At 44.6% G+C, this 27,977-nt stretch overlaps 1 protein-coding gene across 17 annotated transcripts; it reads right to left on the bottom strand.

The window, feature by feature from the left end:
* Positions 1 to 50: 50 nt before the first annotated feature.
* Positions 51 to 26,435, bottom strand: Slc7a6 (solute carrier family 7 member 6). 17 transcript variants are annotated; one of them, XR_015643385.1, is made up of 12 exons: positions 25,979 to 26,047; positions 16,502 to 16,687; positions 16,129 to 16,302; positions 8,538 to 8,663; positions 6,215 to 6,359; positions 5,423 to 5,546; positions 5,096 to 5,199; positions 4,472 to 4,568; positions 3,461 to 3,610; positions 2,703 to 2,886; positions 1,982 to 2,213; positions 56 to 1,826 (listed from the first exon to the last, which is right to left on the bottom strand). XR_015643385.1 is itself a non-coding variant. In XM_087594586.1 (11 exons), exons 4-11 carry the CDS (start codon positions 8,560 to 8,562, stop codon positions 2,119 to 2,121), a joined length of 924 nt encoding a protein of 307 aa, XP_087450712.1. In that variant the 5' UTR covers positions 8,563 to 8,663; positions 16,129 to 16,302; positions 16,502 to 16,687; positions 25,747 to 26,047; the 3' UTR covers positions 56 to 2,118. The 17 variants fall into 17 exon arrangements, 10 of the variants coding, with proteins under 10 accessions (NP_001100894.1, XP_087450712.1, XP_087450713.1 ...); XR_015643384.1 differs by having other exon boundaries at positions 16,129 to 16,687; positions 25,747 to 26,047; XR_015643387.1 differs by lacking the exon at positions 16,129 to 16,302 and having other exon boundaries at positions 25,747 to 26,047.
* Positions 26,436 to 27,977: the final 1,542 nt, after the last annotated feature.

Raw genomic sequence — 27,977 nt, 5'->3', positions numbered from 1 at the left:
CCAGTACAGTAGGAATGTCACCCTCTCACATGCCCAGAACCAATGGCAACTGTGATCATACTCCCTACATCTTTATTGAGCAAGCATATATCCAAGGTTACTCCTGTGCATCTACGGCCAGTTTGGTACTAGGAGACGGCCACATAGTTATTATCTGTATTGTTCACAAATTACAAAACTTAAAGATGAAATGTCCACAAGGATTGTCAAGACAGCAGGTGCTTCTGTGTCCAAGATGCCAGTGTCTACCGGCATCAAGATAGTTGTACAATCTAGTGTAGACATACTGCTCACAAGGATCCAAGCTGCTGTTTTGGCTTTAACTGGCAGCCTCGTCTGATCACCAGAATTAGCTGTTTCTATCCTTTACCAGGAGCCAGGTTGAGGTTGAAGCTGTTTCCTCCCACAGTCTTCATCGATCTTCACAGGGAGAAAACACTAGATGCACAAGTACCAAGCATTTTCTGAGACTTCAATGTCACCAGTCCTTGGACAAGAGAAGGCAAGCAGCTACACCGTCTCATGACCCAAGATGGCTCAGAGTGTAAACAAAGCTCCGTGCTTCAGAAAGTTAATGATCACTTCCAGTAGAGTGGGCTTTTATGAGTCCACACATAGCAAATCTCACACAGGCTCTTAAAGATAACAAACTATTTGATGACTTGAATCCAGGAGTCCAATGACAACTGATGGATCAGGTTATCTACCTGAATTTTGCATAACACCTTATGCAGAACATTCCAGGCCTCTTTCAGTTCACACCAGAAATCCAAAGATTTATTTTCTATCAAGTAGAACAAAGATCTACGGTCTTAATAAAACAAAGGATTGTCCTTCAAAATAGCATTGTTACCAAACTTCTGACTCATGAAATTGCTCATCTGTCAGAACCAGATGATAATAACATGTGACTTGTTATATAACAGGTATATAATGAGACAGGATCTTTTCTGATCTTTCCAGAGTGGCTACCTAGAAATTATGTAGCCTAATTTAGTCTCAAATTCAAACTCCCCGTGCCTCACCATAACAAGTGTTCAGATTACAGGTGTGTGCCACCAAGCCAGTTAAGATACTTTTTTCAAACACAATTCACTTATTGCATCCTGAAGACAAATGATCACTAATGGTTTGTTACAACTGGTGTCCTGGATTAAATATCAATAAATAATGAAATGTAGGAGTTGACATTTGGTGACAGTTGTGGCTTGTCCAGGTAGTAGAGACGCTCCATTCAGCTGAAGTAGTGAGGTTTTTCTCTCAGCCCTTGTTTCAAGAGCTCCACAGCACCATGGATTCAGCTAGGAAGGGCACAATCAAGTGGCCCAGGCAAATTCCTTTAGGAGCCAGAAGTTCACCTCCTTGCCTAAGGATCCTGATCATACTGCTACTATGATCTAAGCAAAGTCAGACAAGCAGCACCTCCTCAGGAGATGGATACTCCATTCACAATGAGATCCCAAAGATTCCCCAACATTCGGACCCACAAACCAGAGGACTTCCATGCCTAAATCATGAGCAGTGTTCTTCCCAACAAGCTTTCTGTTTGCTCGAACATGAAGTTCCAGGGAGGGAGTGTTGTTCCTCTTGTGGAATTCAGGGAAGGAGGTACACGTTGATCCCATGTCAGTTAAATAAAGCCTTGCTGTCCATGATACCCAACAAACAAAAAAGGGAATACAACACTCTCCTCAAGGAAGAATTTTGAGCCACAGGAAGAAATGGTAGCATTTCAGACCTCTAAAAATCAAGTAGCTGGACTTGGTCAGAGGAAAACTTCCCATGAAGGAGCCCCACTGTAGACTCCTGGTTTAAACTACAAAGAGCTGTGAATCAAGAGCCAGAGCTGTCAACCTAGTATTCCTTCAGGATTGCATCTACTCATCAGAAGTATAACTAAATCAATCCCCCACCCCAACCTCCCCTCCCACTGAAGTCCCCATCTTCAGACTGGCCTGATTAGTAACTTCCCATAGCTTACCAATGAGAGAGCATTGGCCCTGAGCCCCTTACAGAATGTGGGCCAAGAGGCTCCTTTAATTCAGACGGTTTAGAGAACTGGTCTTTGGTGGCTGTGGTCACAGCCTTCTGGGCTTCAGGGAATGTCATCTCTGGCTTCTAGTCAGTTTTCCTCTCAACATTTTTCTCTTCAGCTACATCTAGCTCAGTCAAGACGCAAAAGCAAAGCTTCTGGGTTACTCTGGTGACAGTAGCTAAATGAAAACAGGAAGCACAGGGTTTAGCAAACATTCTCTGCTTCAGTTACAATCTCAATACCAGAAGGCTGGACAAATATCTGTGACTCCTCCCCACCTGTCCCATAGGCACACAAAGCCTGGTCTTGTCCCTTTCAACCAACAATCCTCTCCATGCCACACCCCGCCTTTTCTTTCCAGATGTGTGGGAACACACCTGAAATCTTAGCACTTGAGAGAAAAAGGCAGGAAGATGAGGAGTTCAGGGTCATCCCCAGTTACATAATGGGCTCAAGATTAGCCTGGGTTACACAAAACCCTGTCTCAAAAAATACAACAAACCCAAGAACCCTAAAAAACAGAGAACACAGAAAAGTATGATGGGACACCAGGGGTTATCCTTTTGCCATAAGGAAGGTGGAAGAGTTGGTAGCCTGCCTCTGCATATTCCTAAGCATTAGCACTCGGTTGTGAACAACAGGGGCAAATGGGAGCAAAGAGACTCACCCAGAACTTTCCTAATGAAGAGTGGCCTCCGGGCCTCTGGCAGGTAAACACCCATGAAGTAGACAGGGACCCCAGAGAGGGCAATCCCAATGCCAATGAGGGAATTGATGGTGTCACTGAAGAGGGGTACGGCCACCAGAAACAAGGAACATATGCAGAACACGATGGGAAAAAAGAGGCTCAGCTGAAATAGAGGAGAGTGAGATTTAGAAGGGTGGGATGATAAAACACAGCTTGATCAAAAAGGGACTTTAACAAGAGGACCCAGGGCTGGAGAGATGGCTCTTCCAGAGGACTCAGGTTCAATTCCCAGCACCCACAGCAGCTCACCACTGTCTGTAACTCCAATTCCAGAGGATCTGCCATCCTTGCAGACATGCAGGCAGAACAACAATGCACATAAAAATAAATCTTTGGGAGCTGGAGAGATAGCTCAGCAGCTAAGAGCACTGACTGCCCTTCCAGAGGTCCTGAGTTCAAATCCCAGCAACCACATGGTGGCTCACAACCATCTATAATGAGGTCTGATGCCCTCTTGTGGTGTGTCTGCAGACAGCTACAGTGTACTTATATATAATAAACAAATAAATCTTTAAAAATAAATAAATAAATAAATCTTTAAAGAAGAGGACCCCCTCCTGCTAGTGTGCATGAGTTGTGCATGTTGAACTCTCCTTGGCTTCAGAGTTAGTTCCAAGCTAATCTGGATTACGTGAGGCCCTATCTTTACAAAAAGAGAAGAAAAAGGAGGTGCTGACCTTGAGAGGTCGAGGCCAGTCAGGCTCTTTCCAACGAAGGTAGAGCTGTCCAACAACAGACAAGCCCACAAAGAACCAGTAGCTGAAACTGAAGTAGTTGATGAGCAGGAAAACGTCCTTCACAACGAGGTAGATAAGTGTCATGGTGCACTGTGGGATAGGTGGCGGAGAAGAGGAATGGGATTGTTACTTCCTGCCATACCAGGAGACACCACCACCCAGTGGTCTGTCAGAGCTGAAATAGTTTTACCAGATTGACTCTCACTTGACAGATAGGTCCATTACCCATGTTAACCTTCAAGGCAACATCTCCACCCCTGCATATACTTAGTGATCCCCCTCATTGCAAGTACTGCAGTTAACAAGGGAGCGTCTTCTTCCTTCCCGATGGCTGACAGGGAGGAGGACCTCAACATACCCACACAATGGGAGTTACACTGTTAACCTAGAGTTCTTTAGGCCTGCCACACACATAGAAAAACTACCTCCAGAACCATCCTAGTGAACTGGAGCTTTGGAAAGGGAGATGAGCATAAAGGATCGATACCCAATCAGAGAGGGACATTGAGTTGTCTTCTTGTATGAAAGAACCCTAGTAGAAAGGGTTTCAGAGACTAGCTTTCTAAGACAAGCTAAGACTTGCTTTAACTTAAAAAGTAGATAATTTACCCACCTGTCTTTTCACCCTGATGTATCAACGAAAGATTACTTTTTTCTAAAAAAAAAAAAGCCCTTCAGAGAAGCCGAGACAAGAGGGTCTAAGCTTAAGACTAACTTGTTATGTAAGAAGACCTTGTCTGGGGGCAGAGGAAAATTAATAAATAGTACCTAAGAGTTTGGGACAGGCAGAATGTCTGCCTAACTTATATAGGCCCTGGGTTCTATCCCAAACACTAGAGAAAAGAATATGAACTACGCTTCAACAAACCTTGGAACAAAGCCTAAAGTACAGTGTAAATTAGGAGTCCTGCACAAACCTGCCCAAGCCCACGCTCTCCCTGCAGAGCTTACATTGAACAATAACGCAGGCACAGGTGTAAAGCGCTCAATGTGGATCATGGACAGAAGGTTCGGGAGGTGGCCCTCACGAGAGCCCACGAAAAACAACCTGTAAAGAGATGAAATGTGTCAGCAGCCTCTTACCCAATCACAATCCTCAGACAGAAGACACCATCACAGGCTCCACTTACCCCTAGCCCATTACTCACGCTGCCCACAAATGTTTGACTATTAGCACCTCACCGCTACCCAGGAGTGCTCACCCACCATTATCCATTAACCACTCCAAGCCATCAGCAATGAAATCACTATCATCTACAAAGGCTCCTACTTCTGAAGCAGATCCCCTCCCAGCGTCCCACCAGGGATGTCCTTATTCCGCCATCATACAAACTTATAGCTACCACAATGGCCTTTTTTTTTTTTTTTTTTTAAGAAACAAGGTCTCCTATGTAGGTCCGGCTGAACTCAAACCTGGGATCCTCCTGTTTCAGCTGGGATTGCACAGCCCTTCTTTTAAATGCCATTGTTAAGAGGATGCACTAAATATTCTTGCACAGGTACCCTGCAACTAGTTACAGATGGTTGTGGGCGGCCCTGTGGGTGCTAACGACAGTCTATTAGAAACCAGAGTACCTTGATGAAGCAAAAATGGATGCATTTAGGCCCCCAAAGCAGGACAGAGCAACGGCAATGGGGATGGTCCAACTGAACATGCCAAATGTCTGGTCAGCAAATGTCTGAAGGCAGAGCAAAGAAGGGATATCAGCACAGGACAGTTGTGTAACCTCGTATAACCACGATCTCTGAACAAAGGCAGTCCTTGCTAAAACGCCTACCGTCTACCCTACCTAGACCCATCCCTCACCCTGCAGAGCCAGGACAGCTGCGGAGAAAGACTGCACCACTCAGGGCGCATGAGGCACATGAGCAAATGAGGACATCCTCCCCCAAGAGACTCACCACAGCCACTGCGTCACTCTTATGGACATCCTGAATGTTCAGCACTGTGTAATAGGCCACGTTTGTCAGGATGTAGATGAGTGTCACAATTGGCATAGAAATCCCAATGGCCAAGGGCAAATTCCTGTTGGGACAAGTGAAATAAGGCTACCTAGAACCGACCTCTGCCGAGAATGAAAAGCCAACCAGCACCCACTGAAATTTTCCTAACATTTAACAGTTCACTGGCTGCCAGGTCTTTGAGACAGGCTCCTCTTCCCTGTGTGCCTCAGGGCAGGTATGCTTCCCATGTTCCTGGGCATTTTCCACTGAGAAAGAAGAGCACTTTCCCTGAGAAGGGACTCGTGTTAGTTTAGCCTATCACATGAGGTCCAATGAGCCACATGTGGCTTTATAACCTTCTTGCTATCTATGATCTCAGGATAAATGCAAGGAGCAACATCCTCCGGAAACTGAAGGCTAGGCTGGTGATCTGGTAGGCCAGAAAAAGGTAGGGCAGCTCGGGCCACAGTCTCAGCACCTCAGCCCTTGCTGGGTCTGCTGCTGCCCACTAAAGACCTCTCCTCCAGGAAGGACCCTGGGTGCTCGCCAATGGAACACGAGGGTGAGGGCCAGGGCTCTCCCACATTCACTCGCTCCCATCCTAGCCTCCAACCCCTCCTAACTGGAGAAGGGAAGCAGGGAGAGGATGAGGGGAGGGGAGGTAGAGGAAGGAGCTATGGGAAAAAGGGCATCTGTGCCCACCATCAGCAGGAGTTCCAGCCAAGTTGGAGAGTGTGATCTCGCCTTTACCTTTCTGGGTTTTTGATTTCTTCTGTTACAAAATTAAGGGTGTCCCAACCTGAGTAAGAGAAGAGGGCAGAGTACAGGGCAAGAGAGAGGTCTCCCACATTCCACGAGGAACCTTTAAAGGCGTCCTGAAAGTGCTCAGTATGTCCTGTGAGGCAAAGATGGGTGGGAGACCAGGTAAAGAGAAATAGAAGAAAAATGAAGAAGATAAAGGATACAGAGGGAGAATTAAGAAGATGAAACAAAAGAAAAAAAGAAAAAAAAAAAAAGCAGGGCAGGGGAAGAAAAAAAACAAAAAAAACAAAACATCATTTAATACCAAAGGAACAATAACCAGAACCTCCCCACATTTCACTGTGAGATCTATTCCCTCAACTTAAGTTTCACTTAGTAAAACTGGGTAATCCAGACAACAAAAGGCATGCCTGAAGGAACACTTCTTCCAAGGCCCTAAGGAATTTCCATTTCCTGAAGGTGACCTCAGTTCTTCTTCCTATTTTGATGTCACTGGTCATTTCACACAAAGGAGTAATTTCCACTAACAATCAGACCTTCTGCAGAAGGTCTTGGCTAAGATCACTGTACAATTTAGTCATGTGGTTTTATCAGTCTGTTTGCAGTGGATGTGGTGTGATTGTCTGAGGCAGGAAATCTAGGGCTATAGAGTAACTGAGGTTTTATCTCTCAGTGGGCCAACCCCACCCATCAGAGCACCAAACCAAGCCAAAGTGATTGTCACCTTTCCTGGGGACCTCTAAGCAACACATTTAGAAAGCCTACGTAGCTGCTCATGACAGACATGCAGACAGCATGGAGTTTTTAACAGGAGTCAACCTTCTAAGGTGCTTGTCATCACCCCTTGCAGAAAGCCTAGACTTGGGAGTAGAAAGAAGGCTCAGTGGCCAACCACTTGTAACTCCAGCTCCAGGGAGATCTGACACCCTCTTCTGGCCTCCACAGGACCCACACACATGTGGCATATTCACACAAACAAGAAAAATATTAAAAAGAAAGGTTACACCCAGAATAAGTGCAGCAGTAGGTGTGCAGCACAGCGTCCAAGGGTCTGAGCAACTGCACACAGCAGTGGTTCTCTAAAGCACGTATTTTAGAGGAAGGATTGATTACTCAGTAGGCCAAGTCTACTCGAAGATGCTCCTGAGACTCCAGGGACGTCTAGACACCTGGCTGCAGTCACTTGGCACTAGTGCCAGGCTAGCCAAGGGCTTCCCCAGCCCAGAGCTGTGCTCTTAGGAAGTGCACTGGGTAGTTCTTAGGCAGGTAACCCAGGGACTTTGTGAACTAGTGCCAAGTGACTACAGCCAGGCATCTAGGTGTCACTGGAGTCTCAGGTCCTTAGGACCAAACCCACATCAGAACTTTTTAATTTTCAATTCAAACCAACAGGTCTGAGATGAAGGCTCAGCTCCCTGGGTGACTGTGAGTGCAGCCATGTTTAGGGACTGGTAACATAGAACTGGCTGTTAAATGAGGAAGATATCCTTTGCCAAAGACTTTCAGGATAACCTGGAAGGCCCATTAGCCTCAATCTGCTCTGACCCCAGAATGAAAACCTTTTAAGAGCCAATATGTAGCTGGATATGGTGGTATATGCCTTTAATCCCTGCAACTAGACAACATGATAAATTACATGTCAGCCCAAAATATGGTTAAAGACATTATCTTTAAGAGATGCGCCTGAGAGGTGGAGTTTAACATAGCACACATAAAATTCTGGTTCCATCCTTAGCAAAAGTTTAAAAAAAAGGCAGGCCAATATAGGAACGACAATGCCCATTTGACAACATTCTGACATTCTTTTTTAGAGCTGACTTTTTTGGGAGATTCCGCAATACGATGCTTAACACAAGGTCTAATAAACAATAAATACTGCAAAATAACCATGAACTCTTCCTACTGCCCCTTTCCAGGAAAATCAGGTTTCCCGCTCACTGCTAGGTAACTACAGAGTACAATCAGGAGGCAGTACTCTCTACCCCAGATGGCTACTATAAGTGACCCAATTATACTCCAAGTTCCAAGAACTCCTAGAAGCTCGCCTAGCTTTCTGTGGTGCTCTCTATTTCCATAGAAGCCCTAAGGAGAACCTGACATTTAACATGTCCAGTCAGTTGGCCAAGCTAGCCTGGCTGACAAAACCCAGGAAGATTCATAACCATCTCTCACGTTCACTAACACTCTAGAACGTACTCAAAATGTGCTGAGAGATGAAGCTATCTATCTATGTGAGTCCCCATGTCCTCCTCAGAGAACCAGAGAGACTTCAGGAGTCATTTACCCTTCTTCCCACCTCAGCCCCTCTTACCCTGGCACAGTTTAACAAGGCCCATGATTATGATGGCAATGAGTGCCAGGACCTTGGCATACGTGAACGTGTCTTGTACTCGTGTGCCCCACTTGACATAGGCACAGTTCACAAATGTCAGCAGACCTAGAAGGAAAACCATAGTATTACTGGCAGGCTTAGAATGAGCACACAAGACCCCAAACCCTCTAGAAAGGATTCTTCTGCCCTTCCCGGCTGAGTTAGAGGAACAATAGAACAATGAGAACTGGAACAGGTAAACAGCAGGGATGGCAGCCAGGACAGCCCAGACATATGAATACCCTACACTGTATCCTAAGCTACTAGGGCATGTATGAACAGATATCTGCCGTAAACCACCAGAACAAGTTCCCTAGCACCAAGAATGGTTAGTCTCACTTCACCCACTCTTTCCCAATACTCCCAAGGTGCCAAATGAGAGGCACAACACCTGTCCACAGTCACACACACTAGGGACAAAAAGGACCCATTAACAAATGAGGTAAATTTGAATTCTGATGACCAGTCACCTAACATTGTGTATGTGTGTGTGTGTCTGTTATATACTTGACAATTTCACAGGCATCCTTGACTACTAATCCTCACAACCCCCTAATATAGAGATGTCTGTTCCCCATCTTAGACATGAGGAAACTGAGACTGAGAGAGCCTCATTCCCAGGCTTGCATTCCCAAGTGCAAACGATCTCCCTACCCTGTTCTCATCAAATCTCACAGAGAATGAGCCTTCCTGAGAGCTTCTCAGACCTGCTACCTTTGAGATACACACTCATGTATCTCAGTAACATCTGAGCCCTGTAGATTACTCATGGCTGTCAACTGCTAGCTGGTTGAGGCTTAATCCACAGAGAGAACTCTGTTCCTGCAAAATAAGAAAAGCTTTGAATAGGGGAGCACATAAGAGCAATCATCCAAGGGCTTCTCTAGCAACAAGGTACACAGTGACACCTCTAAGTACTGTCCTACCTTCCAAAAACAAAACAAACAAAAAACCTTTCATATACATCTCCAGTGTTTTGAGTGCAGTCTCCGTGAGGCTCATGTATGTGAATGCTTAGTCACCAGGGAGTGGCGGTGTTTGAGGATTAGGATTGGAAGGTGTGGCCTTGGAGAAAGTGTGTCACTAGGAGGGGGCTTGAAGATTTAAAAGCTTGGGCTACTACTTGCCATGCTCCTGTCACTCCCCTGTAACCCTTTGAAAGTGTAAGCAAGCCCCCACCTAAATGCTGTCTTTTATAAACTCTTGGAGCACACTCTCTCAGATGCTTGCACACACTCCCACCTACTTACTCCTTTAGGTAGACTCTTACCCATGCCAAATACACACACGAAGTTTTACCCTCTTCTTGCCACAGCCATTACTGATGCCTACTTCCAAGGCCTAGCTCAGCCCCTACTTCCTTCCCCAAATAAACTAGGCAGCCCAAACCCAAGTTTCTTCTCTCCTTCACATTCTTGCTTCACAATACAGCTTAGTACCAAATGCTACAGTCCTGGGAACATCTAATTGAAGGAGGTCTCTCCTTCAGGTATCTCGGTCTTGTTTCTGAAAGACCTCAGTTTATAACATGTCTAAAGCTCATACCAACAAAGAGGAGGCTGATGCACCCTGGTCGGAGGCAAGGTACTAATTAATGGCTTTCAGTTAACAGCCAGTTCCCTGGGACAATTATCAGAACGGTGGACCTTTCTCTACTCAAAAGAATAATGTTCAGGGCCAGCTGGGAAGATGACCACATGTGATAGAATAGCCTCTGTGTGTTTCAAGAACCTCAATTAATATGCTGTCAAGTAGGGCTGGAGAAATGTCTCAGCAGTTAAAAGCACTGGCTGCTCTTCCAGAGGACCAGGATTCAATTCCCAGTACATACATGGTAACTCACAACCATCTCTAGTTCCAAGAGAACTGATGCCCTTTTGCTGACCTCCATGGTAACCAGACACATGCTAGCAAACACCCATACACATAAGAAAGAAAATATTAAAAAAATATATACTTCCAAAAAATACAGGTATTCACGGAGGGGAGGGGGTATAATGAAGCAATTACATGGGGTTGGGTCACAATGGTTAAGTAGATTAATGGGAAAAGGGTACACCAAAGAAATGTGTGCTGAAAAATCTTCACAGGAGTCAACTGCTGATCAAAGTTCTCTCTGGCCAAGCCTGATACATACACAGTTAACAACCACCAGTAAACAACAGCCTCCATTATAATACAGTAAGCACATTTTGAGGTACTTGTCTATCTCCTTCTTTTTTTTTCTTTCTTTTTTCTTTTTTTTTTTTTTTTTTTTCAGAGCTGGGGACCGAACCCATGGCCTTGCGCTTGCTAGGCAAGCGCTCTACCACTGAGCTAAATCCCCAGCCCCTGTCTATCTCCTTCTTAGGACTTGCTCAACAGCCAAACAATGGATCCAATCTTGGCCTGTAAGCTATCTTTCCCAGAATACCTAGAGAATGAGTATATCTTAAAGCAATAAGGTACCCTTAGAGTCTAGAACTACATGAAGTAAAAAAACCAGAGAAGCCCTGACTAACGGCAGAATAAAAACTGCAAGCAGAGGAAGAAAGCAAGACCAGAGAAGCAGAAGAAAGAAGGCATGAACTTGTTGGGGCAGGGGCAGGGGGCTGAAATACAAAGAAATGCACAGGAATGAAGAGAAAAAACAAAGACGGGAGACAAAGGTGAGATAGAGGGAGAGAAAAGGGGGTAAGAGAGACAGACCAAAACTGACATCATAGAAGAGCCTAGCTGGGTTCACTGAGCATGTATCACACCCTCGGCCCATGAGCCAGCAGGCACTGGTCTCTCAGGCTTGCTCCTCTTTCCCTCCCTACTCTTTTGCAGACTCCCTGTAAACACAGCTTGCAGTGGAGCTGATGACTGTATTAAAGGATGAAGGGAGGCGCGCCTCAGGAAGTCCCAGCAGGGCCTATGCCGAAGGCCAGCTGGATAGGCACCAAAGGCACCTGGTCAGTAAACCTGACTCAAAAAGACTAAAAAGCCAGAGAAGAGGAGAGCCCTTCTCTATGGTACATTCTCTTACGTTCTGATTTCTTCACCAAGCATACGCTTCTTTCTCAACAAAAATGGTTAATGAGCCACAAGCCACTTGCCAGAGAGCAGACCAGTAGGATAAAGGTGAGTCAAATGCCCATGGCACAAAATCTAAGAAACATTCCCTCTCTCAGGGAATCAAGCAAAGGAATCCCAGGGTGAGTATATCCTCAGAGCTGGCCCCAGGCACCTAACTTGCCTCATGCTCTCAATCTTGCCAAAGAACACTGTCTACCAAGCAGAAGCCAAATCCCTTGTCTGCTTGCCTGCTTCTAATTAGCAAACAAAATTTCACCACAGGCCCATACCCCGTGTGCTTCCAAGATCTCCAAGCCCCATCCAGCTTCCCAGACGGAGCCTGGACGCCAGCTGCTACAGCTCAAACCTCCAAGCCTTCCCTCTTCTGATCATATTTCTGGTAGACAAGCCAACGTCAGAACATGGACCTATACAATACTCTCCAAGGCTCTCTGAGAGATTATCTGTAGTTTGTCCTGGTGTTCTAGGGACTGAACACCACATGTTCTGCATGCTACCCAGCGATTCTATCACTGAGCCTAGCCTAACTCTCTGGGAACTTGTTACAAATTCCCCAAAGTCACTCTGTAGCAGACTGTCTGTCACCTTCCAGTATTTTCCCTCCTTTCTCAATAGAAACGTTAGCTGAAGTCATGGCTACACCAGACACTTCCTAGACTTACTCACAGATAGATTACCTACTTAGATTTCCCTAAGGACATGAACAGATGTTTCAGGTTGGGCCTCAGGAAGCATCTCTGAAGCTAATCATGCCTTCCTTTGTCCTTCTAGGAAGTTACATGCAAACACTTGGTGTTTAAGGAGCCTCCCTAGGCCATGGCAAGAAACTATAGACTGGACAAGGCAAAGCACTGAGACAGAAAGGGGAAGCACGTTGTCCAAAGCTGTTCTACCAGGTCATGTTATGGCCTTACTTAATAAGAGCCATGTCTGTCAGTTCCAAGGAAATCTAAAATGTTGAGCCTGTGATTATGATAACAGTAGCCAGTGCTTTACCAGGGCTAGATTAGTAGCTTATCAGAACTCCATTGATTTTAGGCTCATTTCTCACATACCTTAAAACCACTTCTTTAGATCCTCACAAGGTCAGTGTTTCAGTCATTCTGCTTGGGTTTGCTGGCTGTGTGCTGAAACCCAAATACAATCCATGCAGCTCTGGACTGCACTGAGCCTCTCTGATTTCCTTCCCTTGACAAGGAGGTGGCCAGGCAACCTAAACTGCAACCCTTTCTATACTGAGTCCCAGCTCCCTCTTTCCAGAGCGGGCTGGGAGCTGGAGCTGGGAAATACCCTCTACGTCCTCACAAAAGCAGGGTGGGTGTTTAGGAAAATATTCACTAGAGCATTCATCGAGAGGGAAGCACAATTCTATATAACAACACAGATCCAAATCAGACCTGGTGGCTGCACTAGCCTGCCATCCCAGCATTTGGGAGGTAGAGGTAGGAGGAACAGAAGTTCAAGGGTAAGTAGGCAAGTAAGCTGGTTCAGGAAATAACAGTACTTGCCATCTGGGTTGACAACTTGAATTTGATCCCTAGGACCCACATAGTGGAAAGAGAAAACAGACTCCTAAAAGTTATCCCTTGACCTCCACAGATGGGTAAGATGAGTAGGTGCCTGTGCGCATGTATGTGCATGACTCTCTCTCTCTCTCTCTCTCTCTCTCTCTCTCTCTCTCTCTCTCTCGATGAAATTTTTTTAAAATATTAAGGTCAAAACTGTCATTGGCTACATAGTGAGCTGAAGAAAGATACATAAGGTTATGAGAGGAAGGAAGGAGGAAGGAATGAAGGAAGAAAGGAAGGAGGAACTTTATTGGGTTGAGTCGGCACCCTGAGATCCACCCATCATGAAAATTCCAAGATCTCAGAGCACATGTGTAGGATATTTTCCTATCTGGAGCACTATTGACACTTTGAGCCAATAAGACTATATATAGCCTGTTTGGCAGGATGCTCAACGTCACTCCTAGCCTCTACCAACAGATAAGAGTAGCACTCCAAAAAAAGAGTAATTAATGCTGCCTCCCAGTAATACTGCCAAATGCCACCTTTGTGCCACCTAATTTCCCACTGAGAACCACTACTTTAATAAGTAAGACAACCAGAAATTCTATAACCACCACCAATTGCTTAGATTTTCCTGTTAAATGTAACCTGAGGGTGGAGTGGGGAAAGCAGTGGAAAAACTGGCTGAAGCAGTAATACTGTCAGGGATCAAGAAAGCAATACATGGGGCTGGGGATTTAGCTCAGTGGTAGAGAGCTTACCTAGGAAGCGCAAGGCCCTGGGTTCGGTCCCCAGCTCCGAAAAAAAGAACCAAAAAAAAAAAAAAAAAAAAAAAAAAAAAAGAAAGCAATACAAATGGGAAAGCTAGAGATGGCACAGTAGGGCTTGCTCCCCTTCCAGAGGACATGAGTTTGGTTCTCAGCATGTACGGTTTGGGGCCAGTCTGGTCCGCAGAGCAAGTTCCAGGCCAGCCAGTGCTACATAGGAAACTCTGTCTCTAACAAACATAGGAGCAAAATGCATATAAAGCCTTCTAAAAAGCAACTGCATAATACATCAATGATTCTATAGCTGATTGTACCTATTCCCTTATATACAAGAATTTCCCTTGTAAAACTCAATGCCAAGAAATATGCAGACGCTCTAAAAGACCTTTAAATTTTATTACCTTTATTTATTGTGATGTACGTGAGTGCTCTCACTTATGGAGATCAGAGCACAGCTGTGGGAGTAGGTTTTCTTTCCACCACGTGATCCTACGATCAATCCCAGTTGCCAACCTTGGCAGTTAAGTGCCTTTACATACTGAGATAGTCACCAGGCTATTTGCTTGTTTAAGACAGGGTTTCACAAAGTAGCCCTGGCTGGTCTGGTACTTTATATGAAACCCAAGTTGGCCTTGGCAATCCTTTTTGTCTCTGCTTCCCCAGTAATGGGATTATAGGTGTGAGCCAGCAAGCTCAGTTCATTAAACTACTGTCCTGTTTTTGTTTTGATTTGGTTTTCAAGACAGGGTTTCACTGTGTAGTCCTAGCTGTCCTAAAACTCACTGTACAAAGCAAGTCTAGCCTTAAATTCAGAGATCCACCTGCCTCTGCCTGCCAAGTGCATCACCACCCAGTTTATTTTATTTTTTTGTTTGTTTGTCTGATTGCTTTGAAACAGGACCTATACTATGTACCCTGGCTGGCCTGGAACTCACTAGAATAAGCTACCCTCAGTTCACAGAAATATGACTGCCTCTGCTTCCAAAGTACTGGGACTAAAACTGTGCCTAAATGTCACACCTGCCTAAATTCAGTCTTTAAAGATCTCAGCAAGGCCAGAAATTGTGTGGTGAAACCCAATTATACAGAGAGCCAAGAAAAAAAGGACGTGTAGCCCAGTCGGGCCTTGCTTCCTCTTCCCAGGAGTATCTATTTCCCGTCTCAAGGAAAACGAAGGTTACCTTTATTGTTTGCCCCTAACAAAGTCCTTAAAGTCAGGAGGCAAGGTACACTATACTCGTTTTTTTGCTAACTCTAAGGTATTATTGATCTATTTTTAAAATTGTCAATAAACTATATTTCCAACCAAAGTTTTTACAAGCAGAGATAAAAAAAGAACAGAATATGTTACCTACTTCTGGAAGCACAGTTTAAGAAACACAAGATTAGACGCCAGCCAAGTCACTAGCTCACAAGGCTGGCTAAGTTCATAGCAACTGCCTCTCATTTCCATGATTTCACACAAAATATCCTTGTCTCCACCCCTAAAAGAAAAGAAAGAGGGATCCCCTGGGATCTCCCTCGGTTGTAAAAAGCACACTGTGTTCCCCTCAGTGGCAGCAGGCAGAGCTTGTTTACAAAGTTAGTGTAAAGAAATCTGAAACACCAATGGGAAAAGGCCACTTGGTGTGGTGCCTGCTGCTTAAAAGAGGTCACAAAAAGAACAGTGACAGGAAGAGGGACCGCCATCATCCAAGAAGCCTATTTCCTCATTGATGCCTTCAAACTGGTCTCTAATGAAAAGCTGGGAGCACAAGGACTTAGCTCTGTCACACTAAATATCCTTGCTCTGACTTGCTCTCTGAGATGTTACAAACAGTGATGTTGACATCATTCAAAATACCTTGCTGGCCCTCCAAGGTGGGGGGGCAGGGGGATCACTTGTAAAGACAAATACAAGACATGTACCAACCTGCCTCACAGAGTAGAGAACAGAAATATGGACAGCTAAGAATAAGAGGAACCTAAGGACCCAAAAGCCATGAGCAAACTCTAACTTCTCCCATTGCCATCCTTTCTGTTTACTTATCTCTCAGAAACAAATAAGGGATGAAATTATTTTTTCAAAAGGTATGACGTCTCACATCTTCCTTCCTCCCCAAACAGCAGCAAAATAAAACATTCAGGTATCAGGTGCCCACACGAATCATATAGCACCCCACGCCTCCACACGTGCGCCCTGCCCATACTTACATACGCAGGCAGCAGCGAGGAGACGGCAGGCCACATACGGAGGATCACAGGTGGGGAAGGAGGGTTTTATGATGTAGTTGGCGAAGGTGATGGCGATGATGGCCTGACTGGTGGGCTCAACAATTAGAAGTGAGACCCACAGACGGATAAAGGCAATGAAGCCCCCGAAGGCCTCTAGAATATAAGCATAGCTAGCCCCTGACTTGGTGATAGTGGTCCCCAGTTCTGCATAACAGAGGGCACCCACGACAGAGAAGAGCCCACCAATGGCCCACACTACAAGTGACAACCCATAGGAAGCAGTATATTTTAGAACACCCTTGGGTGAGACAAAGATCCCTGAGCCAATCATGTTGCCCACCACCAGGCTGACCCCGTTCAACAAGGAGATCTCCTTCTTCAGCTGCATAGTTTCTGGAGACCCTTGAGAGGGTGAGCTGGCATCTTCTTTCACAGTGTGCTGGTTGGCCTTGGGGAGAAGATGGTAGGTAGGTGTGGGGCTCCCAAGCTCCCTGGCTTCCATGGTAAATGGTTCCTGTGCACCTGTGTTTACAGTAGCCTGGCAAAGAAAACAAATGTGTCAAGTCTAGTGCAGGAGCTACTGTGACTCTGGCTTAGTCCCACCTGCCAGTCAAACACATTTCCCTGCCCACCACCTGCTTAGGTAGAGCATGCAACACATACAACACAGCAGGATTGTCCCAGTTTCAATCATAAGAACAGGAACGTGGAGGTAGGCAGTATCCAACGCTCCTAAGTAAGAAAACGTGAGCACTCAGTTCCAGCCTAATGACAACATCCAACAGCAGATCTGTCTTACTGAGCAAAGAGGCTGGCAAAACTGTACTTGTCCAAAGTAGATTCTCCCTAATTTTGTTCAACTCTATTTGTTGATTGTTTGAGACAAAGTCTGCCTATGTAGTCCTGGCTATCCTGGAACTCACTGTTAAGACCAAGCTGCTCTCGAACTCAAGTGCTAGAAGAATTAAAAGTGTTAAAACTCACAAACTTGTCCTTCAGGGAAAACCAGAGTACCTTCCTATAGCAGACACATAGCACTCACAAGCTTGAAAGATGAGTGAGACCACAGTGAAAGCCTAGAAAGATCATTCTAGAAAGTCTTGCCACTTAGTGCTACATAAACAGTGACTATAAGCATGAATTCTACAGGAATTGAGGCACATGTGAAAAACTCTGCAGTAGCGTGGCAAGAAGGTTCAAGAAGATGCTAAGAGTGTTTCATCACTAATATGGCTTGATGTGCTGACACACACCTTTAGTCCCAGCACCAGGGAGGCAGAGGCAGGCAGATCTCTGAGTTCAAAGCCAGCCTCGAGTGAAGAGAGTGAGTTCCCAGACAGCCAAGACAATACAGAGGAAACCCTGTCTCCAAAAAAAGACATTATTGCAGAGATTTTCATGGAAACATGTCACCATGTACACAACACCCACATAACCACATATTTCTGCTTGCTGACTCCATACCTTTCTTTTAAGTGTATCCAAAAGAGATTACAAGTTACTTGCTTTTCTTGCTTATTTGCTTTTCTCTTTTGCATGCTCCTCACTACCATCGGAGCCTACAAAGCAATTCTCCAAATAATTCCCAGAGTTTTGTCACTTAACCAAAGCCATAGTCTCCTCTTAGTTATAGAACCAGCACTGGGAAGCATCTTGAAAAGATGGGATCTGTGTGTGTGTGTGTGTGTGTGTGTGTGTGTGTGTGTGTGTGTGTGTGTGTGCCTGCATGCGTGCACGCACGCACTCATGCACATAAACACACTCATTCTCTTTGAGTCACAATTGGACCAACCCAAAAGAAAGTGGATTCTACATTATCATACCTAAGAAGGCTCGGTCAAAAGATAAGCAAATCTCCTGACCCTACCCAGACTGGCCATCTCCCTTCCTCAATTCCTGTGCTGGTCAGAACCTACCTCATCTTTAGGAAGAGGAATGTGGTGGGCCATAAATTACCATCTAGGAGTCAGTCCTAAAGGTCACAGGGATAACTTCTAGATGTAAGAATGTAATCTGCTCTATTCAACAAAGATGTAAAGCTATGCAGACTGGCAAACATCTGTAATTCCAGCACTTGGGAGGCTGAGGCAAGGAGATCTCAGGTTCAAAGTCAGTGTGAACTACATCGTGAGACCCTGTCATTTTTTTAAAAACTGGGGGTGGGGTGTGGCTGGAGGACAGAAAAGCAAAAATAAAACAAAATATCTATATCAGATCCTGGCTTCACATGCCTCAGAGCAAAGAAACCAAGGTCAGTTCTCAGGGGAGTGAAAAGTTCTTAGGGGAAAATCCTATCTCCACAAACCCTACACAAAACCCTTGTCTAATTGTCCCAATTCCCTTCCAAGAGCCTGGACCTAGGCCCAAGTTAAAAAGCTTGTCTGGGGTATTGAGAAATTTCTCAAAGTCCAGCAGATTGAACCCAGCCTACCTTTACTTTAATAAGACCCATTAAAGTCTAGAAAGCACTGTTCATTCTTGGCACGAAGCTATGCAGGTTTGCCTATGCAAGCATGTGGAAGCATATTTGTTTCACATGTCTGTCAAGTGAGTCCAGGTTTCCATGGGAACAAATCCAGTAAATAGCTAGGAGTGCACACTCTCATGTAAGAGTGAAGTACAAAGAGACTTTCAGGGTACCTTTTCGACCCAACCCAACACACAGCTAGGAAAAGCCTGGCCTAGAAACCACTCCAATCTCAAGTCCATCAAAACTTAGCTGGGGGTGTTACCAGGTATTCCTGTAATACGTGAACAATCTGGCCCTAGTGTGCCTGATACACTAGATAAAGTCCTCAGTGACTTGTTCTGGGAGGATGTGCTACTATCAGTCACAGCCCTAAAAGACCTCCTGCCTAGAATTTCAGTTTCAGCACCTGAATGAGGGTTTACCAAGGACTCCTTCCTCTCTTCCTTCAGCCAAGGAGAAAGTCCTTGTCTTCATTCAAACACCAAACACAATTATCATGATGAACCTGTCCTTGGCCAAAGTAATTAAAACCTCTATCTTTTTTAGCCCAAGAGCAAAATTGTGAAATAACTACAGTAAACTCCAGAGGACAGATGGCTAAATTCCATGCTTGCTTGGCCATAAAACCTCAAGGTCATTCCTTACTTTTCCTCTAAATCTAACTCCCACATCTCACATTCCTCTAGAAAACCTGCCAAATACCTCATTCTCTAGGGTTGTCCGTAAAGACACAGCAATGAACAAAATCAGTATGGGCATGGATCATGTCCTCAGAATAAGAGTATGGCAGCATGGAAACAAGAAAGACGAGATCAGAAATCCCATAGTCAAGAGACCAGGATTCACCAGCTAGCTGCATTTCACCATTCTCTGACCTTCAGTCATTCTTTCCAAAAGCCTCACTAACCTTGTTAGTATTATACATAGATATATAACTATATATATTACACACACACACACACACACACACACATATATATATATATATATATATATATATATAATTAGTATATATATATTTTTCCTTACTAGACAATAGAAAACTCTTAAATAAAATGTGAAGGCTTGGACCAGAGAAATGGCTCAGTGGATAAAGGCACTAGTCACCAAGCCTGATGACCTGATTTTGACCCACAGATTCCATATAATAGAGAGATTCAACTACCACAAGTTGTCTCTGACTTTTTACACACATGCATTCATGTATACACACAAATATATACAATAAAAAGTTTTTGAAGATGAAGAGGGGGAAATGATCAAGTTGGGCCAGACACTTGAGAAAGATTAGGAGATAATTTGTACACCATCTCAAAAAACAAAACAACGAAAAATCATTTGTGCCTAAAGGAGGGACATGAAACTATAATCAAAACCACTAGGAAGGATAACCTCTGTGCCAGACAAAATAACTCAGAGAGATCCATCCCACCCAGACACAAGGAAACTGAGGCTGCATCAGAAAAGAGAACCTCCCTGCTCCCTACTAGAAGTTCTGCATATAGCAGACTGCACCTTGAGAAGGGCTAACACTGAGAGTAAACTTCACACTGAGAGTAAACATAAACTTTGAGAAAATGTTCTCCCCATGACAAAGCAAACAAGGCACAACCACAAGGAAATACCAGGAGGATCTGAAGGCAAAGTTACCTAAGACAACAACAAAAACCCAACACAAATCAAACTCTTCTACCAACAACCTTACAAAAGGGTCATACCCATTCTCAGAATAAAAGTTATATATCTCAATTTTCTCTCGTTCTACAAAGTATGGCAATCCCTAACAAATTATAAGTTGAAAAAGAAGGAGAAGGAGGAAGAGGAGGAGGAAGAGGAAGAGGAGGAAGAGGAAGAGGAAGAGGAAGAGGAAGAAGAGGAAGAGGAAGAGGAAGAGGAAGAAGAAGAAGAAGAAGAAGAAGAAGAAGAAGAAGAAGAAGAAGAAGAAGAAGAAGAAGAAGAAGAAGAAGAAGAAGAAGAAGAGGAAGAATCCACTATCTAGAGCAAGTAATCAACATGTCCAAACTTAGAGAGGACTCAGATATTAGAAACATCAAAGAGACTGTTTAAAATAAATTTAACAGAGAACCAGTGGTCTGTAGTCCAAATAGACAAAATAAAACAACCATTATCAAATGGTCTGAAGTGGGGAAAAAAAATTCCATTAGAATATTCCATTTAGAACATAAATGAAACCTGAAGAAAACATTGCAAAACTGCACTGTGCGTTTGTAGCCTAAAGAAAAAAATGTACAGCAATACTATCATAAAAAATAGGAGGCAAAAAATATTGGGAAAATACTGTTATAAGGTTCTTACACTATAGGGAAGGAATATATAATTTAAGGTTAGACTGTGATTAAAGACTCATGACTCAGTGGTAGGGAACTTGCCAACCGTATAATTATGGCCCTATTCCCTGGAGGCCAGTGAAAAATTTACACTGTAAAATTAGGGCAACAATTAAAAAAATATTAAAGAAGATGTCTGACTAATAAGCCAACAGTAGACAGCTGGTGTAATGATGCATGTCTGTATACCAGGTTGACCTCACACTTGTCTCCACAGGAGCCCTAAGTCCTGAGAAGGCAGGGGTGTATCAAATCTGTCTGAAATAGCAGATTTTAATTCAGCTAAAGATACTATTAATAGGGGGCTGGAGAGATGGCTCAGCAGTTAAGAGCACTGACTGCTCTTTCAGAGCTCCTGAGTTCAATTCCCAGCAACCACATGGTAGCTCACAACCATCTGTAATAAGATCCAATGCCCTCTTCTGTTGTGTCTGAAGATAGTGACAACATACTCACATAAAATAAATAAATCTTGGGACTGGAGAGGTGGCTCAGTGTTTAAGAGAACTGCCTGCTCTTCCGGGGGTCCTGAATTCAATTCCCAGCACCCACATGGTGGCTCACAACCATCTGCAATGGGATCCGATGCCCTCTTCTGAAGACGGCTACAGTGTACTCATATACATTAAATAAATAATTTAAAAATAAATAAATAAATCTTAAAAATAGACACCATTAATAATGTTAGATTGGCTACAAAGCAAATTCCAATATGCAAATTTATAGGAAATTACTTTAACTATAAAGCCATAAATAGGTTAGTGAGAAAAGGAGAAAAATTAAAATTAAAAAAACCCAAACATGTAGGGTATATATCTCAGTCAGTATATTATTTGTCTAGTATGCAAAGCTCTCAGTTTGCTCTCCGGTACATCATAAACCCTGCCTGTAATCTCAGTGCTCAGAAAGTGAAGGCAAAAAGATCAAAATCAGGGGTTGGGGATTTAGCTCAGTGGTAGAGCGCTTGCCTAGGAAGCGCAAGGCCCTGGGTTCGGTCCCCAGCTCCGGAAAAAAAAAAAAAAAAAAAGATCAAAATCACTTATCCTCAACTACGCATCAAATGCAAAGCCAGCCGAGGTTATATGAGACTCCAGCCTAGGCTACATGACAGTGTGTTTCAAAAAAGAAAGAAAATAAACATAAATCAAAAGGAAGTTGGGAGCCCTGCGTGGTGGTACAAACCTAGAAATGTACAACTGGAGAGCATAACTAAGGTAGAAGGATAACAAACCAAAGTGTACTTTTAACTGCATGGAGAGACCATGTCTCAAAAAAGAGGCCAGACAAGACTCAAAAAAGGACTCCCAATGTATGAGGTCTTGAGTTCAATTCTCAGCAACCACATAGTGGCTCACAACCATCTGAAATGGGATCTGATGCCCTCTTCTACTGTGTCTGAAGACTGCTACAATGTACTTATACAAAAAAATAAATATTTTTTTAAAAGTTCCATTAATCATTCAATGTATCCCCCAAAAGATCCTATCCTAAAATAACAATGTTACACTGTACTTGTAAAGACAAATCCTAGGGGCTGAGAGTGTGAATCAATGGATAGAGTGCATATTTAGCAGGGTTGAGGCTTGATATGTTAGGTTCAATCCCCAGCACTGAAGAGGAGGAGGAGGGGGAGGAGGAGGGGGAGGGGGAGGGGGAGGAGGAGGAGGAGGAAGAGGAGGAGAGAGGGAGGGAGGGGGAGGAAGGAACAGCAGTTTCTTGCAGAATTTCATTCTATTTTCCTGCTCTTGCAGCCTGTTGTAAATGAGTTTCCCAGACCCCCTACAACTTCATGAAAATTCAATAAGGAAACTACCACATGCAATTTAAAAAAAAAAAAAAAAAGAGTAAATCAATATAAAAATGCAATTACAAAGAAAGTTGTCCATATATTTATTGTAGCTTTTTTTTTCAAGTAACAAAATTGCTTTCCTTTTTATGAAGACTATCAGGTTACTTAGACATAACTTACTTCCAATCACAATGGATAAGATACTTTTTTTTTTTTTGTTCTTTTTTTTTTTTTTTTTTTTTTTGTTCTTTTTTTTCGGAGCTGGGGACCGAACCCAGGGCCTTGCGCTTCCTAGGTAAGCGCTCTACCACTGAGCTAAATCCCCAGCCCCGGATAAGATACTCTTACTTCAACAGTATTTGCTATATAGTCTTTTCCATGGCTCTGGTTTTTTTGTTGTTGTTGTTGCTGTTTCTTTTTCTTAAGACAGGATCTCTGGGGCTGGAGAGATGGCTCAGTGATAAAGAGCACAGACTGCTCTTCCAGAGGTCCTGAGTTCAAATCCCAGCAACCACATGGTGGCTCATGACCATCTATAATGAGATACGATGCCCTCTTCTGGTGTGTCTGAAGACAGCTACAGTGTGCTTATACTTATATATGGTAAATAAACCTTAAAAAAAAAAAAAGGCAGGATCTCTCTCTTGCAGGCCAGGCTAACCTGGAATTCATTACACAGCTCAGGGAGGCCTTTAACTCTGGAACTCTCAGCCTAGTGATTAGCCATCATATCTTAAATTATAAGTCACCAGAAATTACTCTTTAGAAAACATAAAAAGGGTTGGGGATTTGGCTCAGCGGTAGAGCGCTTGCCTAGCGAGCGCAAGGCCCTGGGTTCGGTCCCCAGCTCCGGAAAAAAAAAAAAACAAAAAAAAAACAAAAGAAAACATAAAAAAGAAAACAAAATTATGGCTCTAATCCCAGAATTTGGGATGCTAAAAGTCATCCTCAGCTACAGAGTCTGGGCTACATGAAACCCCACCTTGAAAAAAAATTAAAAAGACATAAATACATAATTAATTTACAAAAGTAATGTGTGTTATGTTTCATAGCACTATGATTTTTAAGCCCTTTTACTAGCATCATAGTTACAAAGTCTGCAAATAACTAAATTCCTTTTTATAAATCATTAAAATCAAAAAAAGCAAATACAGAACAGAGTGATAATATTTGCCTGTCTAAACTAAATAAAAATTCACATTTTAAAGTTGTTTGATCACAGATGGGTCAGGTACCAAGAAGAAAATTCCTCACAAGGACTAATTCTATTTCTCTGTTTGGCCATTCAATCTCGGTAACAAAGAATAAGTTCTTACTTAGCAAAAAAAAAAAAAAAAAAAAAAAAAAAAAAAAAAAATTAGGGGCTGGGGATTTAGCTCAGTGGTAGAGCGCTTACCTAGGAAGCGCAAGGCCCTGGGTTCGGTCCCCAGCTCCGAAAAAAAGAACAAAAAAAAAAAAAAAATTAACTTATAGAAAATACCAGGATGATATTTCCTCCTGTAAGGGGGCAGAAGCAGGAAGATCTCTGAGTTCACTTCAGAGCATCACTTACATAACTTTTGTAGAAACATTTTCACACTCTAGGGACTATAGCAAGAACATAGGACTATAACAAAAATGTCAGGAAATGTCCTCTACCAAGAAACTTGGTAGATCAGCCACATAACTGGAATATAATTTTGGTTAAAAAAAAATGCCAAGCAAATACGGGGTGGGGGTGGGGGTGGGACAGGCTAATCTCTAAGTTCAAGGCCAGCCTTGTCTACAGAGAAGGGACCAGTCAGGGCTACATAGAGAAACCCTGTCTCCAAGGGGGGGGGGGGGGCCGCTGGCCGGAGGGATCTGGTATGGTTTCTATCTTTGTCTTTCTTTTTCTCTTTGGTTCGAGGTGCTAGAAATGAAAGCCAGGACTGTTTGCATGGCAAGTACTGTCCAAGGCCGTTTATCTCCATCAGGATTGTGATTTTTTCCACACATTTGCCAGGAAAGAAAATCAAATAGAACTCAAGTAAACAGCCTAAGACCCAAGTCGGAAAGTAAAAGTCATCTGTATGAAGTCACAATGGAACATTAACAAAATAGAAGCCTGGGTAGCATCTGAAGGACCTCAGCAGGTGAAGAGGTAAAAATGACCTCAGGAAGCACTTGCAGACTTTAAATCTACTCCTGCTAAGTCTTCAAATCCCGGATCGGCTCTCAGACATAAGGAGCCAAACACAGCATACTGCTATATAGCCTGTTAAATTAGCTGCCCAAAACTGAGGGGTCGTTCCTCCCTGCCCCGCAGCGCCCCTACTAACAGTAGAGACTGAATTCTTTACAACACATAGTCCAGTGTTGACGATTGGTTCCCCAAGACTTGTTAAATTAGATGTTTTCTATTTATACTGTCCCATTACACAACATGGTGACCAGCCTTTTGGCTTAGTGCACAGTACAGAACTTCCAGAATATTTCCCAAATATTTCCTGACATTTGTGACATGAGATGGTCCAATGAGATGACAAAATATGGAGACACTCAAGAGGCACAACAAGAGCACCGTGTTCCCAAACGCCAATACCTCAGTACTCTAAGTCCCAACACGAGCCAGAGGTTTCAACAGCCCCAAGAAGCTGCATTCCTGCATTCATAAACCTGCCCCGCAGTCTCTGCCCTCCTCACACTCAGCTTCTTCTTCTTCTCCTCCTCCTCCTCCTCCTTCTCCTCTTCCTCCTCTAGTGCTCCAGGGAGGATCACTCGGGGCTCACACGGTCACAGACTGCGAAGGACTCAGTCCTTCAGTCTTTACGCCTTTCGTTTCTCTCCCACTCAAACCTTCACGTCTCCGTCTCTCTCTGGCTCGCACACACTTCAGAGTCACCCTCACGCCCACAGTTCTTCACACTCTGGGTTTTTCCGTCTGACACACACACAAGGTCTCCTACACTCACCATCTCGCAGTTTTCCCACACACAGTCCCCCTCACACTCGGGATCTTGCACACTCACAAAGCCACTCAGGGTCTCTCACACACGCGCGCGCGCGCGCGCCTGCGTCTTCCTCACACCACCGTCCACTCAGGGATCCACGCTCCCGGCGTCCTCCTCTCAGCCGCGGCGTCCCTCCCGCGCCCGCCGCCCCACGCGGTTTCCGGCCGCCATCCAGCACGCGGGACGCAGACCCGCAGAGCGTTCGGCCGTACGCTAGGTGGCCCGGGCCGAACCGGAGCCAGCCCCTCACCTCCTCGGCCCCGCCAGTAACCTCCTCGTGGCCCCGAGCTGCCAGGATGCTCGGTCGCGCCGTCGCCCCGGCCGCTCAAGCCCCGCCCACGCCACGTCACTCGCACCGGATCGCGACAGCGCGCGCCGCCAGGGGACCCGGCTCGGAGCGGGGGCCCCAGGCGGCGTTGCTTCCGGGCACTAGAGCACGCCGGGGCCGTAGGCGATCCGCGTACCGTTACTGAGCAGCCTCCATCAGGCCGCGCCCGGGCCCTCCCCGCGGACCGTGAGTGGGGTGCGGTCACCCTCACCTGGGATGGACACTCCCGGGCTCCCCACGCAGTCACTTGAAGCCTCTGGGGCTCCACGTTTTAAGGATGCTGCTGCTTGGAGCTCTAAAGGGCCCACCCACACACTCCCTTTCCTTCTTGGCCTTTGGTGGGGACTGTACGCCCAGTGGTACCCCAGACAGCTGACACAAAGAGCTCTGGACCGCCTCCCCATCCAGATAACTGCCGCCCTTCAGCTGGGGAACCCAGGAAGAAATACATTCCCGGGACCGGTGCTCTGCAAAATCAGTTCTGACCCAATTCGACCCTGGAAGGCTGCCACTTCTCGCTCTCTTAGCTTTGTCCTGGTCTCCCCCAACCCCACTGATACCTGTCCTTTTCTTCTCCCGCTGGTTGCTCCTCTATCACCTTGGGTCTTTTTCCCTAGTGGCTCTGGCGTTCGTTCTAAGACTTCCTACCTTTTATATTCCACTGGACCTTCTAACCGACCAGTCTGGCAGGAATAAATATATTCTAAAGAGACAGTTGTGCTCTTAGGCTATCAGACTTTAAAAAAAAAAAAAGAAAGAAACCCAAGAAATCAGCATTTCTTCCAGGAATAGCCTGCTAGAAAAGGAAGTGGCTGAAACATCCAAAGGAGGAACTTATCTCCTGGTAGAAAAATTTACAACTTATCAGATGACCTTGAAAGAGACAGACTTGCTTAAGATTTAAACCTTATTAAGAGTTAGTGACGGGCATGGTGGCTCACACCTCTAATCTCAACACTCTGGAGGCAGAGGGAAGACAATCTCTGTGAATTCGAGGACAGCCTGGTCTACAAAACGAGTCCAGGAGAGCCAGGGCTTTGTTACAAGAAGAAACCCTGTTGGGGGCGGGGCTGGGCGGGGTGGGGGGTGTAAGTAGTTAAGAGTACTGCAGAGGAAAGGGATTCTATTGCCAGCACCCCGTGATGGCTCACGACCACCTGTAACCCCAGTTTTTCTGGGCCCAACAGGCAGGCATGTGGTACACTGTGCATACAGGCAAACATACAAAAGATAAAAATGTTTAAATTAAAATTAGCAGAGTTTAGTGACACCTGCCTTTAATCCGAGGGGGAAGGGGCAGGGGGAGGTGGATCTCCGAGAGTTCAAGTTTAGCCAAGGTTAACACAGTTAGACCCCGTTTCAAAATAAACAAAATAGCAATTTTTAAACCCTCCTGGATGGTGGTGGCACTGGCCTTTTATCCCAGCACTCAGAAGGCAGACACAGACAGATCTCCGGTTCCAGGCCAACCTAGAGTACAGTGCGATTCTGGGACTGCAGGTATTGGCACAGAGAACTCTTGTCTTGAAAATTTTTTTTAAAAAAGGAAACAGTGAAAAAGGAAAAGAAAATTTAAATCCTATTCTCACATCAGTAACCCCCAAAGACGCACTTGGGGGAGTCACTGAATATCTTTGTCCTTCCCAATGTAGCCACATTGAATAAATCTTTTTCTGCTTTTCATTATTAATTTTTCTCCTTTTATCAGTTTATTAAGGATGCATGGCTAAACCTAGTTTTCTGAGGAACAGTCTGTAACCCCAAATCTGGTACCAGTACCATGATCTTTTTGTCCACAGTTCACCACACACTAACTGCTTCCCAGTCGCTCAAACCCTGTCTTCCCACCCACTCCATGGGGAGTCTGGAAATGACTGAACTCTCTTCCCCAGTCTATCTGCCCATTCTCCCCAGTCTGCCT

The sequence above is a fragment of the Rattus norvegicus genome, chromosome 19, assembly GCF_021556685.1.
Source record: "Rattus norvegicus strain SHRSP/BbbUtx chromosome 19, alternate assembly SHRSP_T2T, whole genome shotgun sequence".
NCBI classification, from domain to species: Eukaryota; Metazoa; Chordata; class Mammalia; order Rodentia; family Muridae; genus Rattus; species Rattus norvegicus.
This window is presented reverse-complemented; position numbering and strand designations above follow the sequence as displayed.

Excerpts from the sequence above, each read along its gene's own strand:
- Slc7a6 (XM_087594581.1), bottom strand. Across the intron at positions 5,200-5,422 it reads AGAGTGACGCAGTGGCTGTG|ACATTTGCTGACCAGACATT; the intron begins GTGAGTCTCTTG and ends CTCTGCCTTCAG. Across the intron at positions 4,569-5,095 it reads TCCATTTTTGCTTCATCAAG|GTTGTTTTTCGTGGGCTCTC; the intron begins GTACTCTGGTTT and ends ATCTCTTTACAG.